This window comes from Mustelus asterias, chromosome 1 (assembly GCF_964213995.1).
Source record: "Mustelus asterias chromosome 1, sMusAst1.hap1.1, whole genome shotgun sequence".
NCBI classification, from domain to species: Eukaryota; Metazoa; Chordata; class Chondrichthyes; order Carcharhiniformes; family Triakidae; genus Mustelus; species Mustelus asterias.
In genome coordinates, this window is record NC_135801.1 from 168,477,126 (window position 1) to 168,498,262 (window position 21,137).

At 42.1% G+C, this 21,137-nt stretch overlaps 1 protein-coding gene across 10 annotated transcripts in view; it reads left to right on the forward strand.

The window, feature by feature from the left end:
* The window catches only part of pias2 (protein inhibitor of activated STAT, 2), a 53,779-nt gene extending 36,942 nt beyond the window's left edge, over positions 1–16,837 (forward strand). For 4 of the 10 annotated variants that reach the window (XM_078222688.1, XM_078222710.1, XM_078222698.1 and 1 more), the window contains 3 exons: positions 46–182; positions 8,360–8,397; positions 14,274–16,837. In XM_078222688.1, the coding sequence (XP_078078814.1) occupies positions 46–182; positions 8,360–8,397; positions 14,274–14,402 (304 nt within the window). In that variant the 3' untranslated portion in view covers positions 14,403–16,837. Of the gene's footprint in view, positions 1–45; positions 183–8,359; positions 8,398–9,838; positions 9,945–10,998; positions 13,706–14,273 lie in introns of those variants that run through there. The other 6 variants (XM_078222663.1, XM_078222679.1, XM_078222671.1 and 3 more) reach the window with 3 other exon arrangements.
* The last annotated feature ends 4,300 nt before the right edge of the window (positions 16,838–21,137 follow it).

Genomic DNA, 21,137 nt, shown 5'->3' on the forward strand with positions numbered 1-21,137 from the left:
TATTGAAAGTGTTAACTGATTTTTTTTTTTCCCCCTGAATTATAGGGTCCTTGCTTATCAACCACCTTCAGTTCGATTGCCAAATGTCACAACGGTTGATACAAGTTTCCTGCCTCAGTTAGCGGATTATCCAGCCACATTCCATCACTCAACAATGGGAACACTTCCGCCTGAGATTCAAAGTAAGGACAGGATGTGATATCAAGTATTTCTCCATTTACGCTTTTAAAAAAGATGGTTCCTCTTTTCTCCCACTCTCAAGAAGGCAAGGATTGATGCTGAGGAATAGTACCAGGCATGTTAGTTATGTTCTGGTAATTCATCCGAAATTCACAAGTATGAGTCCAAAAGTAAAGTTGTTCCATTTTGTAGGTGGTGGGTGTATGCATCACTGCTGTATCCAATCCTGCCGTCCCCCAACATCCTCGCACTTGTTCCTTCCAACAAAGGTTTTCCTCTTTCCTTTTTTAGCTTTAGTTTTAACACTATCTAAACATAAATAGATGAAATTGGTGGCTTGCCCAATTCTGTGGCTCAGGTGCTAAGTGCATTAACCTGCTGAGCTGCAAAGCATCATGTGGCTTTCCTGAGCGATGTTATCATGAAATCCTAGAATGTTTACAGCACAGAACTGGACCTTTGCTCAATCAAGACAGTGTTTTTCTCCACATGAGTTAGTTTGATCCCACTAATCTTTTCACTCAAGAGGGTTGTGGGAATCTAGAATGCACTACCTGGGAAGGTAGTCGAGTTGGAAACCTTACAACCTTTAAAATATATTTGGATGAGCATCTGAAATATATCCAAGGATATTGGACGAGTGCAAGAAAATGGGATTAGCGCACCTTTAGTGATAGATATTGTCAGTGCAGACTCAATGGGCCGAAAGGGCCTTTTCTGCACTGTTTGACTCAATGACTCTATTCTGATTACTTCACTGTATCCGTCAGTTCCTTTTTTCCCATGCAACCGTTTCTCATGTTAAATCTCTCCACCATGAACACTGGTAGAAATTGAGAGCCGATTGTCTTATCAGTGCCTGAGGAATATTTATTCTCGGACAATGACAAGAAATAGGAGTCAATGGCCTCCAACCCTTTTTATGCTGTGCTGGAATTTCTGGGGTTTTCCCAAGAGAGTGGGGGTGGGATGTAATCATTCAAGTGTGGCACAAGGAACTGTTTATACCCCTTTCCTTATGGAGAACATTAGAAATAGGAGGAGGAGCATGTCCTATGGCTCATTGAGGCTGCTCCACCATTCAATATAATCATGGCTGATCTTCGGTCTAAACTCTACTTTCCTGCCCACTCGCATATCCCATGATTCACTGAGAGATCAATACCATCTTGGCTTGAAGTATATTCAGCAGTGGAACATTCACAACCCTGTTGGGAGTGAATTCCAAATGTCCCCTCTCATTTTTCTAAACTTGAGTGTTTAAAGCACAGCTAATGGTAAACGCCAAGGTGTTCCAAATCCCAGAAGGGAAGCTTGAAACACCTGCCCTCAACTGTATTTTGCAATTTGATATAATGTTAGGAAAGTGTGAAATCCGTGGTGTTTTTGTGATGATTTTAAATAAATTTATTAAATGCTGAAATAAATGACAATAAGTTCAACTAGAAATACACTTGACTACCTCGATGGCTATACCCAGTTCCAAACACCTTTAGTTCTCTGACTTCAGAGATAATTCTCCCCAAACAACATCCTATACATTTTAGAAACTATAAACATAATCCAGTAACAGTTACCACACCAGGCAGTTAATTATTTTTAATGGTTGCTTCTGATGTAGGACAGAATCACTGGTTGTTCATAGAAAAGCTACAGCACAAACAGGCCCTTCGGCCCACAAGTTGCGCCGAACATGTCCCTACCTACTAGACTTACCTATAACCCTCTATCTTACTAACTTCCATGAACTTACCCAAAAGTCTCTTAAAAGACCCTATCGAATCCGCCTCCACTACTGGCAGCCGATTCCATGCACCCACCACCTTCTGAGTGAAAAACTTACCCCATATATCTCCTCTGTACCTACTCCCCAGCACCCTAAACTTGTGACCTCTTGTGGCAACCATTTTAGCCCTGGGTAAAAGCCTCTGAGAATCCACTCTATCAATACCCCTCAACATCTTATACACCTCTATCAGGTCACCTCTCATCCTTCGGATGAGAGATGACCTGATTGCGGAATTGCGGATAGCGAAGAGCATTGTCGGGCAATACAGCAGGATATAGATAGGCTGGAAAATTGGGCGGAGAGGTGGCAGATGGAGTTTAATCCGGATAAATGCGAAGTGATGCATTTTTGAAGAAATAATGTAGGGAGGAGTTATACAATAAATGGCAGAGTCATCAGGAGTATAGAAACACAGAGGGACCTAGGTGTGCAAGTCCACAAATCCTTGAAGGTGGCAACACAGGTGGAGAAGGTGGTGAAGAAGGCATATGGTATGCTTGCCTTTCTAGGACGGAGTATAGAGTATAAAAGCTGGAGTCTGATGATGCAGCTGTATAGAACGCTGGTTAGGCCACATTTGGAGTACTGCGTCCAGTTCTGGTCGCCGCACTACCAGAAGGACGTGGAGGCATTGGAGAGAGTGCAGAGAAAGTTTACCAGGATGTTGCCTGGTATGGAGGGTCTTAGCTATGAGGAGAGATTGGGTAGACTGGGGTGGTTCTCCTTGGAAAGACGGAGAATGAGGGGAGATCTAATAGAGGTATACAAGATTATGAAGGGTATAGATAGGGTGAACAGTGGGAAGCTTTTTCCCAGGTCGGAGGTGATGATCACGAGGGGTCATGGGCTCAAGCTGAGAGGGGCGAGGTATAACTCAGACATCAGAGGGACGTTTTTTACACAGAGGGTGGTGGGGGCCTGGAATGCGCTGCCAAGTAGGGTGGTGGAGGCAGGCACGCTGACATCGTTTAAGACTTACCTGGATAGTCACATGAGCAGCCTGGGAATGGAGGGATACAAACGATTGGTCTAGTTGGACCAAGGAGCGGCACAGGCTTGGAGGGCCAAAGGGCCTGTTTCTTGTGCTGTACTGTTCTTTGTTCTTTGTTCCTTCGCTTCTCCAAGGAGAAAAGACCTAGCTCTCTCAACCTATCCTCCTAAGGCATGCCACCTAATCCAGGCAACATTCTTGTAAATCTCCTCTGCACCCTTTCTATGGCTTCCACATCCTTTCTGTAATGAGGCGACCAGAACTGGGCACAGTACTCCAGGTGGGGTCTGACCAGGGTCCTATACAGCTGCAGCAATATCTGCCGATTTCTAAACTCAATTCCTCTATGGATGAAGGCTAGCATTCGATACTTAACCACAGCCTCTACCTGCGACGCTGCTTTGAGCGTCCTACGAACCCGGACTCCAAGATCCTTCTGATCTTCCACACTGCCAAGCGTCTTACACTTAATATTATATTTTTTCATCCTATTCGACCTGCCAAAATGAACCACCACACATTTATCTGGGTTGAAGTCCATCTGCCACTTCTCCGCCCAGTCTTGCATCTTATCTATGTCTCGTTGCAACTGCTTACATCCCTCTACACTATCCACAACACCACCAACCTTTGTGTCATCAGCAAACTTGCCAACCCATCCTTCCACTTCCTCATCCAGGTCATTTATGAAAATGACAAACAGCAAGGGTACCAGAACAGATCCCTGGGGCACTCCACTGGTGCCCGACCTCCATGCTGAAAAAGACCCATCGACAACCACTCTTTGCCTTCTGTGGGCAAGCCAGTTCTGAATCCACAAAGCAAGGTCCCCTTGTATCCCATGCCCCATCACTTTCTCAATAAGCCTTGCATGGGGCACCTTATCAAACGTCTTGCTGAAATCCATATAAACTACATCTACTGCTCTTCCCTCATCTATGTGTCTAGTTACATCTTCAAAAAATTCAATTAGGCTCATAAGGCATGATCTGCCTTGGACAAAACAGTGCTGCCTATTTCTGATCATACTATTCCTCTCCAGATGTTCATAAATCTTGCCTCTCAGGATCTTCTCCATCAACTTACCAACCACTGAGGTTAGACTCACTGGTCTATAATTTCCCGGGCTATCTCTTCTCCCTTTCTTGAATAACGGAACCACATCCGCAATCCTCCGGAACCTCTCCCGTCTCCATTGATGACGCAAAGATCATCGCCAGAGGCTCAGCAATCTCTTCCCTCGCCTCCCACAGTAACCTGGGGTACATCCCATCTTACTCAAATCCTTGATGTTCTATACTCCATTGTTACCAACTTGCCTTAAGTAAACATCTGTTGCCAGGCTCATCAACATTAGCAAAAAGATTAGTTCCATTAACCTAGCCAAACTGTTCCTACCATTAAATAGTTTTAATTTTTAAATAGTTTTTAAAAACATACAACCAACTGAACACATTCCAATTTCCTTGATTTTTCCTGATAGATCCAATTTACTCAGCATCTTTTTTGAGGATGTACATAGAACATAGAACAGTACAGCACAGAACAGGCCCTTCGGCCCACGATGTTGTGCCGAGCTTTGTCTGAAACCCAGATCAAGCTATTTCCTCCCTATCATCCTGAAGTACTCCATGTGCCTATCCAATAGCTTCTTAAATGTTCCTAAAGTTTCTGACTCCACTATCCCTGCAGGCAGTCCATTCCACACCCCAACCACTCTCTGCGTAAAGAACCTACCTTGCACATCCTTCCTATATCTCCCACCATGAACCCTATAGTTATGCCCCCAAGTTACCGCTCCATTCACCTGAGGAAATAGTCTTTGAACGTTCACTCTATCTATCCCCCTCATCATCTTATAAACCTCTATCAAGTCTCCTCTCAACCTCCTCCGCTCCAAAGAGAAAAGCCCAAGTTCCCTCAACCTTTCATAAGACCTACCCTCCAAACCAGGCAGCATCCTGGTAAATCTCCTCTGCACTCTTTCCAGTGTCTCCACATCCTTCTTATAGTGAGGTGACCAGAACTGCACACAATATTCCAAATGTGGTCTCACCAAGGTCCTGTACAGTTGCAGCATAACCTCACGGCTCTTAAACTCAAACCCCCTGTTAATGAATGCCAACACACTATAGGCCTTCTTCACGGCTCTATCCACTTGAGTGGCAACCTTCAGAGATCTATGGATATGAACCCCAAGATCTCTGTTCCTCCACATTCTTCAGAACCCTACCTTTGGCCCTGTAATCCACATTTAAATTTGTCCTACCAAAATGAATCACCTCGCATTTGTCAGGGTTAAACTCCATTTGCCATTTTTCAGCCCAGCTCTGCATCCTATCAATGTCTCTTTGCAGCCAACAACAGGCCTCCATCTCATCCACTACTCCACCAATCTTGGTGTCATCAGCAAATTTACTGATCCACCCTTCAGCCCCTTCCTCCAAGTCATTTATAAAAATTACAAATAGCAGAGGACCAAGCACTGATCTTTGTGGCACTCCGCTGGTAACCGGTTTCCAGTCCGAAAATTTTCTATCCACCACCACCCTCTGTCTTCTGTTAGATATGATGTGGAGATGCCGGCGTTGGACCGGGGTAAGCACAGTAAGAAGTCTCACAACACCAGGTTAAAGTCCAACCGGTTTATTTGGTAGCAAATATCATAAGCTTTCGGAGCGCACATGGTGATCAACTTGATTTCTGTGTCTCTGTGCACTGTTGGAGAACAGATTTTCACTCCATCTGACGAAGGGGCAGCGCTCCGAAAGCTTATGATATTTGCTACCAAATAAATCTGTTGGACTTTAACCTGGTGTTGTGAGACTTCTTATTCTGTTAGATAGCCAGTTACCTATCCAATCGGCCAAACTTCCCTCTATCCCACACATCCTCACTTTCTTCATAAGCCGACCGTGGGGGACTTTATCAAACGCCTTACTAAAATCCATGTATATGACATCAACTGTACTACCTTCATCTACACACTTAGTTACCTCCTCAAAAAATTCTATCAAATTTGTGAGGCAAGACTTGCCCTTCACATATCCGTGCTGACTATCCCGGATTAAGCTGCATCTTTCTAAATGGTCGTAAATCCTATCCCTAAGGACCTTTTCCATCAACTTACTGACCACCGAAGTAAGACTAACCGGCCTATAATTACCAGGGTAATTTCTATTCCCTTTCTTAAACACAGGAACCACATTCGCCACTCCAGTCCTCTGGCACCACCCCCGTGGACAGTGAGGACCCAAAGATCAATGCCCAAAGGCTCTGCAACCTCATCCCTTGCCTCCCAAAGAATCCTAGGATATATTTCATCAGGCCCAGGGGACTTATCAACTTTCAGTTTATTCAAAATTGCTAGTACATCTTCCATCCGAACATCTACTTCCTCCAGCCTATCAGCCTGTGACACCCTCTCTTCCTCAAAAACATGGCCCCTCTCCTTGGTGAACACAGAAGAAAAGTATTCATTCATCACCTCTCCTATCTCTTCTGACTCCATGCACAAATTCCCACTGCCGTCCTTGACCGGCCCCAGCCTCACCCTGGTCATTCTTTTATTCCTCACATAAGAGTAAAAAGCCTTGGGGTTTTCCTTGATCCGACCCGCCAAGGACTTCTCATGCCCCCTCCTAGCTCTCCTAAGCCCCTTTTTCAGCTCATTTCTTGCTAACTTGTAACCCTCCATCGAGCCAGCTGAACTTTGTTTTCTCAACCTAACATACGCTTCCTTCTTCCTCTTGACAAGACATTCCACCTCTTTTGTGAACCATGGTTCCCTCACTCGGCCATTTCCTCTCTGCCTGGCAGGGACATACCTATCAAGGACACGCAGTATTTGTTCCTTGAAAAAGTTCCACTTATCATTAGTGCCTTTGCCTGACAATTTTTGTTCCCATCCTATGCTTCCTAATTCCCGCCTGATTGCATCATAATTACCTCTCCCCCAATTGTAAACTATGCCCTGCCGTATGGCCCTCTCCCTCTCCATTGCAATAACAAAAGACACCGAATTGTGGTCACTATATCCAAAGTGCTCTCCCACAACCAAATTCAACACTTGGCCCGGTTCATTTCCCATTACCAAATCCAATGTGGCCCCACCTCTTGTCGGCTTATCCACATATTGGGTCAGGAACCCCTCCTGCACACACTGCACAAAAACTGCCCCATCCGAACTATTCGACCTATAAAGGTTCCAATCAATATTTGGAAGGTTAAAGTCCCCCACGACAACTACCCTGTGACCTCCACACGTATCCATAATCTGCTTAGCAATTTCTTGCTCCACATCTCTATTACTATTTGGGGGCCTATAGTAAACTCCTAACAACGTGACCGCTCCTTTCCTATTCCTAACCTTAGCCCATATTACCTCTGTAGGCAGATCCCCTTCGAAATGCCTTTCTGCAGCCGTTACACACTCCTTGATTAACAGTGCCACTCCTCCACCCCTTTTACCAGCTACCCTACACTTACTGAAACATCTATACCCCGGAACTTCCAACAACCATTCCTGTCCTTGTTCTACCCATGTCTCCGTAATGGCCACAACATCGTAGTCCCAAGTGCCAATCCACGCCCCAGGTTCACCTACCTTATTTCGGATGCTCCTTGCATTGAAGTAGACACACTTCAACCCACCTTCTTGTCTGCTGGTACCCACCTTTGACCATGATACCCTTCCCAGTACCTCACTACACTCACTGACCTCCGGACTACAACTCCTTTTCCCATTGCCCTGACAAATTAGTTTTAAACCCCCCCCCCGAAGAGCCGTAGCAAATTTCCCTCCTGTTGGTACAGGTCCCACCTTCCCCAGAAAGTGTTCCCACCTTCCCCAGAAAGTGTAACCTCACCTTCATATTGAATTATCCTTTCTATAACGAATGACTCGTGGCAATCTGCAATTTAGTAGCCACCGGGGTGATGTAGTCAGGCCATGATGGTCATGTAAATGATTAACCTAAAATTATATTGTATATTTTACAAATCTATATGTTGGCCATGATGCTTTAGTTGCTAAGGATCAATTTGTGCTCTAGCTTCTGAATAAGCTTGACTATGCCCAATCATCAGTGTCAACAGACTGAAGTATATATACTTTGTTTCCTTTTCCAGCTATGATCACCTGGTTGTCATATGATTAGTACTATTCTATTTTAACTACTTGCTGCCCTTTCCTCTCTCTCTACCGATCCACCTCCCTCTACTTGGAAAATGAGCACGGTTTTGTATGCGTTGATATGTGTGCTTCCATTTTAAATGAAAAATACACCCAAATGGGTTTTATACGTGAACCTTTTTTGCATTTGAAAATAGGGCATGCATATTTGATCCTGTATTTCTTTATACAGTACCTTATCTTGCAAATGCAATTTCTTTTTCAGATCTGGACTTTTTCTCATTATTTCAGAGCGATCCTCAGGTATGTATGTAATGTAGCTTCTTGTAGTATGGTGCACTGCATGAAATAGTTTTTACTATCACCATTAGTGTTTTTTGTAATACATTGAGGCACCATGAGCACTTTTATAATGTGCATGTTTTGGGAGAGTGACTGTGTAACAGCATCCCAATGCTGTTCTCCTCTCCAACCAGCTCCCAATACTTTAACTTGTTGCCACTGTTCTTTATTAAGTTCTTGGCAGAGATAATGGTGCTGCGTCCAATGGTAGCTTCTGAGACCTGTGCTACTCGAGTGTCTGCAGCTACACATAAATTTGACTGGGAAATGCTCATTGGCCTTGCATAGACTGATGCTGAGTCATCATTGAGGAGGAAAGGGAGCCAGTGGATGAAAACTCATCGTACCATGTGTTTGTACTGACCTGGACTCGTATCTGCCCAACCATTGCAGATCATCTGTTGTCTTTTGTCCCCCTATCCTAGAGATCTACGTCAATTTTTTATCAGTGGGAGCTGCATCTACACCCAGTGCCCCTGTAACATGGGAGCACAGTTCCTATCTATAGATTCAAGTCTTCTGAATTTATTTCCTTTTAAATTCTTGGCCAGTACAAGAATTGGGCTTGTTTTGTTTATTTTTCTCTGTTCATTAAGGCGCGAGTTCTTGGTGCTGGGGAATGAAACTTCTCCCATTTTAAGCTTCTGTTGTTAGCATTGAACATTCCCTCATCAAGTACAACATAGTCAGAATAAAGCTCCCTCTGCTGTACAATATGCACAAAGAATAAAAATGGGCTGCAATGAGATTTAGACCTGTTTAGTGGGTGCGCAACAAGTTCGCAGATCAAGTATGTGGGGTATTATGAATAGAAAAGCAGCATTTTTTAAAAGGCATGAAACTTTGTGGTGTGTGTGTGTGCAGTCATACAAGAAACACAAGTTTAGCATGCAGATACAGCAAGCAATTAGGAAGACAGATGACATGTTGGCCTTTATTGCAAGGGGATTAGAGTACAAAAATAAGGAGATTTTGCTAGAGTTGTGTGGGACTTTGGGACCACACCTGGAGAATTAGAGTTTTGTCTCCATATCTAAGGATGGATATACTTGCATTGGATGCAATACAGTGAAGATTCACTTCTGCAATGAGGGTTGTCCTTTGATGGACTGAGTATATTAGGTCTGTATTTTCTGGCGATAAGAAGAATGAAAGGTGATCTCATTGAAACGTACAAGATTCCAAAAGGAGCTTGACAGAGTAGATACTGAGAAGATGTGTCCTCTGCCTGAGGACTTTAGAACATGTGCAGGATAAGGGGGGAGGTGATCACTTTGGACTGAGGAGGAAGAGAATTTCTTCCTTTAGAGGGTTGTGAATCTTTGGAATTTTCTACCCCAGAAGATTCTGGATTTTTCATTGTTAAGACTTATTGAAGGCTGAAATTGATATTTGATCTCAGGGAATCGAGGGATACGTGTAGCAGGTGCAAAAGTGGAGTTCAGAAGATCAGCAATATCGTATTGAATGACGGACCAGGTGTGAGAAGCCAAATGGTCTACTACTGCATATTTCTTCATATGTTTCAGGTCCCAATTTCAGAAGAGCACTCCTTGTACCAATGTAACATTGCTTTCAGTTTCCCACAGCAAATATCCTGTAGCCTCTTGAGAAAATTGTCAATGCAGGAAAAGTTTTGTACTTGCAGGAACTCATTTCACATAGGATCCTTACAATCTGAAAATAGGGGAATTTCATCTAATAATTCTGGGTTGCATTTGAACCCATGCTTGTGAGCTGAAAGACTAGTGTTTCACCCATCATCGCCCTGACTCCTTAGTTTTTAACTAAATACTTGCTGGCACACATTTATTCCTCAAAGATTCAACTTTCCTTCCAGTGGTTTCACAGTGCTTCCTCATCCCTTCTCCTTTTAATGTTGTATGTTTCATTCTGAATGTGCACCAAGGTCCACAGAATGGCATAACAATAGTATGTAATGTATTCCATTCATTTGAATCATAGAAAAATCAAATGCAAAGCCTGAGACAAAGAGGCTAAAATATTGATTTATTTTCAAATTAAACAATATAGTAATGGATAAACATGGGCAATAGTTTAAAAATTCAGAGCTGTCCAGTATTTGGAGCAGATGGTAATATTTTCATGCTTCCATTGCTTTTTCTCCATCAAAGTTTTCTTCTGGTTTTAAAAGCATCCTCATGTGCTCACTTGTTATGGTCAGCCAAATGAATTCTTGGGTGAATTGAATGATTAAAAGAAACTCTGATCTAACTGCAAAACTCAAGACTCGGTCCTTCCTATTATTCTAAATTTAATAACATATCCTGTAAGCAACAGTAAGAAGTCTCTCAACACCAGGTTAAAGTCCAACAGGTTTATTTGGTCGCACGAGCTTTCGGAGCGCTGCCATCACTTAAAGATACAGAATGATGCACAGCAATGACAGTGCGCTCAGTAACGCGTTCCTGCTGTGCGTAATTTTAATACCTTTACAATCACAAGGTCAGATCACAGGTTAGCCTGTTGCTTTGGTAGGTTGATTAGGGGCTAAATAACATTTTAAAATTAACTGAATTAATTTTAACCCTACCCCGACAGGATTCTTAAAAATATACACCTCCGTAACGGAAACAAAAAAACCTTGGATTTCATGTCAGCAATTCTTTTTGGTGCATTGATATGCCCGTGTGCTAAGCAGAGGAACAAGCACTTTCGCAGAAGGAAGGGGAGTGAATCTTCTTCTCTAGGACTCTTTGCCTACCTCCTTGTGACTATCAGAGGTCTGGGGGCATGTTACTTGAGAATCTTCAACTGTGGGATGATGCAGAGAGCAAAACATTTGCCCCCTTCTCCCAACAAAGAAAACTTAAGTTCATATCAGATCATTGATATCTCATTTACTTTTATTATTCCCTCTATTTCCTCAACTGCAGTACTGTCAATCTATATTTCTGGACAATCTCTCCTCTGCTGTTGGATCACCGACTATGACACCCACTACTGTCGGGAGCATCATCTCATCAACCCACCACCACGAGGGAAGCAGCACCAGCCGAGCAGAAACTGGGGTCATAGCAGGAGGCGGTGGAGGAGGAGGCAGCAGCATCCCAGATATCATCTCTTTAGATTGATGAATCTTGCAGAGACTTGATGTTGTGTTGAAGAGCTGGCCTGGGGTAGGGTGGTGGTTGCAGGGGGAAACAAAAGAGTGGAACAGCAATCATACAGCAGCCAAGGAACTAGATTTCAACATTTTGTACATTCTCCATGATGCTGCCACTTTGTTTTTGAAATTTCGAGAACTTTGTTGACTGGTAGTATTCAGAGTGCTAGTGCAGCACTTCCTTGGATGGGTATGGAAACAAAATGGATGACAGGAACTGAGAGTTTGGATCTGAAATCCTGAGTGGGCTTGAAGTTTGGTGGAAGCAGAAGAAAAAAATTGTAATGTGTTTTGTTGCGATTAATGTAGTGTAGTTCTATTTACAGCCATCAATGAAATTCACAGCAAGGTTTTATTCTTCTGACTGTTGACTCTGGATGTCCACACCTCTCCTCAAATATATGCATTGTCTCTGTAACAGTTCAAATAATTGGTGCTTGATTGTGAAGAATACTGTACCCTCAGCCACTTTTGAAGAACGCCATGTAATTCTGACTCAAATGCAATAACTGAGCCAGAGGTTAAAATTCTTAGGATAAGATATTCTAGTAACCAGTTCTGAGATTTAATTCTTTATTGATATTTGAATTACATGTAAGCTTGTACAGTGTTTCTAGGATGGCAAAAAATACATTCTTTATGGTTTCCATTCCTTTTGTAATTTAAATTCAGTTTTCCAGGCTTTATGAAATGAAATAGGACTACTGTTGGGAGAAGCAGGCAGGCAGAATGAGTCATGGTGACAATCTGTGAACTATACCTCAGTGGCAAACACATTGCATGGTGACAATACAGATTAGGTGCGCTCTGCCTTCAGTACCTGCTGAGCGAGTTGATTTCAGGCCATAGGGGTGCATTAGACTGTCTCAGTGGTCCAAGTTAAAGCTGAGAGAAAAATCCAGTGACTTCTGTTTGGAAGTGAAAACACAGGCAAGATTGACTAAGACATTGCTCTTTCCAGTTAAATAAATTGTTGACAGTGGCTGCCTGGTCTTCTACATGAAGGATGGTCATTCAAGTGAGGAAAAGTAGACCAGCAACTGTGGGACAGCATCCCATTTCTTCACTCTTGGAGCTGAGGATGGGAAAAAATTGGAAGTGATAAAAATGTAGTCTTTAATCATACATGCTTTCATTTGCTTCTTGGCAAATGCCACAGGACCCCAGTTGAGCCTCAAAAATTGATGAACATGGTACCAAAGGGATATTTGTATTTAGTGTTATGAGGAGGCAGATTGGAGGAGCGATCTAGAGTTGTGCAATATCTGTTGTACATATCCTAATGCAAACGTTTAATTACAGTTGCAGCTGAGAGTTTCGGATAATTTTGGATTCCAACTTGTGTAGCATTTCAAACAAAATGACAATTCTGACCTGGAAGTGATTAGTACTAGGAAGCCAATACGTGCTGAAATAGTTGGTAATCTTTATTTTAGTTTATAGCTCCGTGATAGCCTAATGTGGATAAATGCACCATGTAAATAGAGACCAAAAGGTCCAAGGTATGATTTCTAGTCTGTCCTGAGTTCTTCAATCACAGCCAGAGTATTTATTGTTATAATTGGTCTCAGTGTCTCTAAGCTGGATGGGGTTTTTACTCATAATGGCCATCAGATTAATCCTCCAAAATGTGCTCATGAGCCTTGGATAGTATCAAAGTGGACTGTGTTGGCCAGTTTACTGTAGTATTAGCTGGTGCCTGTAAAACAGGACCTGAGTAATAGTGCCTTCAAGAGAGAATGAGGGAGGAGGATTAGCCAAAAAAAAATTTGGCTGAATTTTTTAAATTTACTTTTACAATTATGCAATTTAAGGTAACTGTTTATCTTGGCTGCATTGACTGGGTCAAGCCTATTCTTCAACTCGCAAAAGTGAATCATCTTAAAAGCAGTAGGGCAATGCATTTATGTAAATATGTTTTACAAACTGGATTTTCTAAAGGAAGCTTTCGGACTTTTTTTAAAAAAAGAAGTTAACATTTGAAGCAGTTGATGTTGTCTCTTTTGTTCTGCTGTAGGGTTTTCAATAAAATTTTTGTGCCATTTTTTCTTCTATGCGAAAGAAGCTTGTAACATTATATTACACTTTGCACTTGTGAATTCAGGAGCGAAAAAGTAAAATAATGTATTCTCTGAAGTCTAAGCTCTGCCTCCCAGTTCTTGTTTGGTCGGGGTGGTACACTCCAGTGTTGAGTTGCATCTTAGTTTCCATGTGGCCTATGAGAAACATATTAGAGTACAGTATTAGGATTGACATTGTAGTCTGGAGACTTGGTTATAGTAATAAATAATCTTAGGTTATAAAACTTGGGCCCAGATTTGTGTCATGACAGAAAGCCTCTGTCGTGGTGAAAATAGCAGAAGTACTCGAAAACCCTGAGTCCCATCCCTGAGCTTCCTATGTTCGAGGGTTGGAAATGGGGGGATTTATGAAGGCAGCTGGCAATTTATATCATCAGCTGCCTCCACTCAATTTGGATTCTGGTAGTCCAGGAGAGTGACATCAGACTTGGTAAGACAGGTCTGAACTTCATGGATTCATTTGGGTAGCTGGAATGCCCCTTTGGATCTGGCCCCGGGATACCTTTGAAGGCAATCTGGTGCTTTTTGGGGAGGATAAGATGCCCTTTGGAATTGTTAAAAATAGCCATGCATACACATAAAAAGTGCATAAGCTCATTAACTGTCAAACTCATTGGAACTGTCAACAGATCTGTCAAAATCAACTGTCAAAAGCACCTGTCAAGAGGACCTGTCAAAAGCATCAAGAGGACCTGTCAAAAGCACCTGTCAAAGTGGCCTGTCAAGCTGCCATGGCATTTAAAAGTCCTGCCCTTTAAATCTTTGAAAAATATCTCTGGGATGTTTAAAAAAAAATAAACTGCTTGCTACTTCATTCTATTGACATAAGCTGAGGGTTTTCATTACTGGGCTGGTGTTACATATCTGATCTTATAACCATATATTTTAGAGTGCTTGCCCTATCACTTGATTGACAGCTACAAGTGGTTATAGACTGTAGGACTATGCAGGTTGTTATAAGGGACTGTGCATTAAATGCTTATTGTTGATGAGGCTTTATTTAATTGAAGGAATGTATGTAAATGTAGAAAGTGGGTTTTTTATGAACGTGTTTTTGTTTCAATATGGCATTGCACTTATTTTATAGAATTTTATTTTATCTCCTCTCTATGGTTTCTGAAGTCTGTCCATAGTGGATACTGGGTGAATTGGCATAGTAAGTATAAGGGAAAGGAGTGGCAGCATGGGTTGTCATGAGTTAGAACTAAGTTGGTATAGGGGTGAGAAAGGCCGTGGGGGTGAGTACTGGGGCATAGGTGGCATAGAGGGCATGAGGGATTATGGGGTGGGCATAGGACATGAAGTGGCACGGGTTGGCATAGATTGGGCTCGGGGAAGCGTTGAGGCTTGAGGGGCAGGGACTGGGAGGATGTTTTATTTCATGTTTAGACACTGCTGGAGGCCTTAAGGCCGCCTGCTCAGCTCTCCTCCACACCCACCAGAAGACCATAAGATATAGGAGCAGAATTAGACCATTAGGCCCATCAAGTCTGCCATTCAACCATGGCTGATAAGTTTCCCAATCCCATTCTCCTGCCTTTTCCCCATAACCTTTAACCACCTTACCAATTAAGAATCTATCTATGTCTGTCTTAAATATACTCAATGACCTGGCCTCCATAGCCTTCTGTGGCAGTGAGTGCCATAGATTCACCACCCTCTGGCTGAAGAAATTCCTCCTCATGGTTCTAAAGTTTTGTCCCTTTATTGGGAGGCTGCTCACTACTTCTGCGATCACCTGGCCCGACTTCTAATCTAGCCATCTCCACTGGATTGAAAATCTGACGTCCGGGCAGCCATTTTTAAAAGTTAGGTTTGTGGAACCAGGATTTCTTCCAACTGTGTACCCAACACGAAGCTGAAAATCTGTGCCTTGGTGTAAACATTATGTCCAATTCAACACCAGAAACTTTTGTTTGAAGTTGGTGCAAGAAGTTTCAGTCCAAGGTCTAATAGACTTAGGAACATAAATGTGACTTTGAAGATAGCAGTCGACATCACGTTGACAGACATGAACTGCAGTGGCTTAAGCATGGAGCCACAATTGATTGGACTCTGGATGCTGGGGTGATAGTGCTTGTTAGTATACTTCCTGTTGGATGGTTGCAAAGGGCCTGTGATAATAACGAGATTTTATTTTTCCTCACTAACAATTTATATTTTTGCTATATTTTGATCCAACATCAAATCATTGGGTTGCAAATGGAAGTGTTGAATTATGTAGTAGTCTCTGCATTCTCTAACCTATTGATTGACGTAGCTTCAATTGATGTCCTAGTTATGTGACGGTGAGGGAGAAGGAAAGCTTACTCAAACCGTGACTCATAAACTTTCAATTGGATTTGTGAACATTTTACCCATTTGACCTGGTCTTTTGGCTTAAGAACCATTATTGCAGCATCTATGTCATATCCAATATTTTGTCATATATCCAGTTTCCTGTGTCACACTTGCATTACGTCAGCTCCAAGCTTTGTATTCCTAAAGTCGCATTCAATCACTATTTCAGAAATATATGCAAGTAAAGCTGGATTCACCTCGCAACAAAGTACTACTCAGGGCATATACAAACGGTGAACAATGGGCAAAATGTAAAGGAGAGGAACGCCTCTTTGACTAAATTGATTTCTTTGCTAAGTTAAGCCTTTGTTACTTGGACTTGCATAAGAAAAAGCAAAAACAAGAAAATGACAAGTTATGTCTGTAGTAGCATTTTCTGTTTAAAATGTCTGTGCAACTATGTTTTTTGTTAGAAGCCTGAACCTCTACAAGAAGTTCAAGAGCCCTGCATTCATATACAGGTTCCCAGCACATTGTCAGATTAAAGGATCCATGATTAGTAACAGTCAGACATAATTCTGTTTATAAGAAGCTGCCTCTTCAGAGAAAAATTACTAAAAGAGTCTTCAAAAAACCATTTTTAGGGATAACAATATTTTTGTATAAATTATCAGAACAATTTAAGCACTGAACTCTTCAAAGCAAAACCAGCTCATGTCCTACAATTGCAGTCAACAAGGAAAGTAGCAGACCTGAATGAACATGGTGAGAAGAACAATGAGGAAGACCTTGGCGCAGGTCTTTATATTTTGTGCTACATCTGAATGGTATTAAGACAGCAGTTTAAAATGTGTTCAGATGAGCAATTGTTATGAGTTTTGTTTGAGAAGTTCTGAATAAAAGTCCTGAAATCAAATGTATTTTCAGTTATTTTGAAAGCCTTAAGAAAGATTATGTAAAGAAAGCAGAAAATACAAATCAGCATCACTATTTTGTAAAGTGGGAGAGTGCAGAATCAAGTGGTAATTTATTTGTAATTCATATTCTTGATACAGAGCATCTACACCATGTGCACAGGGGGTTCTCCCAACTGCCTGCCCTAACTTCAGCAAATGAGCCTGGGAAACTCCAGAAAAATTACACTTTCCCCTTTTTCCTCCTCCATTTCTCCTGTAGTCTGTTTCCTCTTTCCAAGTCTATATCATTGTACTCCTACAGCTGATCACTGAGGTATAGGTTTCTTCCATTTGTGTAAACACGGGAGTGAAAGTTGAAGAGAAACTGGAAGCACTCAATTTCAGTAAGAGTATGGTAAGTGGAAATGAATGTGAATGTCCATTCTTTAACTCCATTCTGTAATTATTTATTGTTTATTGATTGAAGATAGATGGCCTTCACTAGTGTACTTTTTCTGGAATGGAGATCATTTTGAAATAAAGACTCAAATACTGTGCAGGTTTCCACTTTCCTCCCTGTATAAGTTTTTTTGAACTATTTTGTCCATAATAGACGTAAAAGTGAGTTTTTAGAACATAGAAAAGCTACAGCACAAACAGGCCGTTCGGCCCACAAGTTGCGCCGAACATATCCCTACCTACTAGGCTTACCTATAACCCTCTATCTTACTAACTTCCATGAACTTATTCAAAAGTCTCTGAAAAGACCCTATCGAATCCGCCTCCACCACCACTACCGGCAGCTGATTCCACGCACCCACCACCCTCTGAGTGAAAAGCTTGCCCCTAACATCTCCTCTGTACCTACTCCCCAGCACCCTAAACCTGTGACCTCTTGTGGCAACCATTACAGCCCTGGGTAAAAGCCTCTGAGAATCCACTCTATCAATACCTCTCAACATCTTATACACCTCTATCAGGTCACCTCTCATCCTTCACTTCTCCAAGGAGAAAAGACCTAGCTCTCTCAACCTATCCTCATAAGGCATGCCACCTAGTCCAGGCAACATCCTTGTAAATCTCCTCTGCACCCTTTCTATGGCTTCCACATCCTTTCTGTAATGAGGCGACCAGAACTGGGCACAGTACTCCAGGTGACCAGGGTCCTATACAGCTGCAGCATTATCTCCCGATTTCTAAACTCAATTCCTCTATTGATGAAGGCCAGTATTTCATAACCTTAGTATTTCATAGCCTTCTTAACCACAGCCTCCACCTGTGACGCTGCTTTGAGCGTCCTATGAACCCGGACCCCAAGATCCTTCTGATCTTCCACACTGCCAAGTGTCTTACCCTTATAGTATTATATTCTTTCATCCTATTCGACCTGCCAAAATGAACCACCACACACTTTTTTGGGTTGAAGTCCATCTGCCACTTCTCCGCCCAGTCTTGCATCTTATCTATGTCTCATTGCAACTGCTGACATCCCTCTACACTATCCACAACACCACCAACCTTTGTGTCATCAGCAAACTTGCCAACCCATCCTTCCACTTCCTCATCCAGGTCATTTATAAAAATCACAAAGAGCAAGATCCCAGAACAGATCCCTGGGGCACTCCACTGGTGACCGACCTCCATTCTGAAAAAGACCCATCTACAACCACTCATTGCCTTCTGTGGGCACGCCAGTTCTGAATCCACAAGGCAATGTCCCCTTGTATCCCATGCCCTTTCACTTTCTCAATAAGCCTTGCATGGGGCACCTTATCAAACGCCTTGCTGAAATCCATATAAACTACATCTACCGCTCTTCCCTTGTCTGTGTATAGTTACATCTTCAAAAAATTCAGTTAGGCTCGTAAGGCATGATCTGCCTTGGACAAAGCCGTGCTGGCTATTTCTGATCATACTATTCCTCTCCAGATGTTCATAAATCCTGCCTCTCAGGATCTTCTCCATCAACTTACCAACCACTGAGGTTAGACTCACTGGTCTATAATTTCCCGGGCTATCTCTTCTCCCTTTCTTGAATAACGGAACCACATCCGCAATCCTCTGGAACCTCTCCCGTCTCCATTGATGACACAAAGATCATTGCCAGAGGCTCAGCAACCTCTTCCCTCGCCTCCCACAGTAACCTGGGGTACATCCCATCCGGTCCCGGCGATTTATCTAACTTGATGCTTTTCAAAAGCTCCAACACATCCTCTTTCCTAATATCCACATGCTCAATCTTCTCCGTCCACTGCAAGTCTGCACTGCAACTACCAAGATCCTTTTCCACTGTGAATACTGAAGTAAAGTATTCATTGAGTACCTCTGCTATTTCTACCGGTTCTATACAGACTTTCCCACCGTCACATTTGATAGGTCCTACTTCTTCACATCTTATCTTCTTGCTCTTAACATACTTGTAGAATGCCTTGGGGTTTTCCTTTATCCTGTCTGCCAAGGCCTTCTCATGACCCCTTCTTGCTCTTCTAATTTCCCTCTTAAGTTCCTTCCTACTAGTCGTATACTCTTCTAGATTTCTAACATTACCTAGCTCCCTGAACCTTTTGTAGGCTTTTCTTTTCTTCTTGACTAAATTCGTTACAGCTTTCGTGCACCATTGTTCCTGTAACCTACCATAACTCCCCTGTCTCATTGGAACATTGCTGTGCAGAGCTCCAGACAAATTTTCCTTGAAAATTTGCCACATTTCTTCTGTACATTTCCCTGAGAAAACCTCCTTCCAATTTATGCGTCTAATTTCCTGCCTAATAGCCTCATAATTTTAAAAGTTTTTGAGACATTTCCTATTTTTTCTTTTTGGTAGGAGGAATGGCGTAATTGGTCATTTCTATACAGCTTGCATTTTTTCCCTTCTGGACAATGTTTAAGGACAGTCGTTCTCTCCCACTCAATGTAATTTTAGTATTGTCAATCTGACCAACACAGATATGCAGTTCATGTTTGTACCTGCTAGAATGAATGTAAAGGTAATAGAGAAGTTGAAAAAAAATTTGCAAGAATGGTCCCAGAAATTAGAATCTTCAGTCATGTAGATAGATTGGAAAACATGTGATTGTAAGATTGTGAGAATGTGTGTAGTGTGTGTGTGTACACACCTCTGTGTATGTGAAAGAGAGAGATATTTGTGTGTGCGTGCCTGTGAGTGATGTATATGTGTAAGTTGGAAAGTGTGTGTCTGGTGTATGAGTGAGACACGTGTCTATATGAGAGTTGGGTATATGTGTAAAACTCTGAGTCAGTGTGATAGTGCTTACAACAGTGAGATTGTGTGGATGAGTGTGTTTGTGTGAGTGAGTGTAAATCAGAGTGAGAGACTGGGTGACGGAATATGTATGTGCTTGTCTGTGTCTCAATCTGTCTAAGATAGTTTATGATAGTGTTTGCAAACGTGTGAGATTGTGCAAGTGTGAATGAGTTGTGTGTGTATTTGTGCACGTTGAATCTGTGTGTGCTTGTCTGTGTCTCAATGTGTGTAAGAGTGTTTTTGTGTATGCTCGAGTGAGACACTGCTTGCAAAAATGTGAGCATGAAATTATTTCCATGTCAATTCCACTGCTTTATTTGAACACCGGCTGAAACTTTACTGTCAGTTCTCCAATGTCCACTTGAAAAACGGAATTTAAGGCAAACAGAATGATTTGTTGTCTAACTGCTGAAATTGTCTGTCGAATTCATTTTCCAATTTGTTGAGATGGTCACACAATTTGTTTGGATGGAACCCTTTGTATTTGACCTGTTGAATTTTCACCAGATTTAGGAAGTGCTCAGTAATTTTGCTCTTTAACTGGGAAGATCACAGGTTCAGTTTCAACTTGGAACACATTCACTGCACTGCACATATGTGGCAAGTTTCTGTCCCTAAGAAACACCAAACACCTGACAGCCCACTGAATACCCTATTTCTTGCTTTAAAAAAGTGACTTAAAAATCTCTGGAAGACTTTTCTGTGAATCAACCATCTCGTATCTGCATGAAGGATTAGTTCACTGTAGGTGGCATCAAGCTCATTGCTTGTTCAAATCGTTACTCAATGTTGTAGAGCTCTGGCACAAATTGAGTTGACGATCTTGACAACTGTCATTACATAAGAAAAGTAAATAATCTTGCTCGTTAGCACTTGTTGGTGGATAACACAGTGGTAATTGGCAAAGGTGGGGAATTCGGGATTTTTCTGCAAAGTACAACAAAGCCGGCATTGACACCCAGCATTGACAGTGCACCATCAGTTGTGATTGAAACCAGTTTCTTGATCGGAATATTTTTCCGTCATATTCCTTTTAAATTCGTTGTAGACAT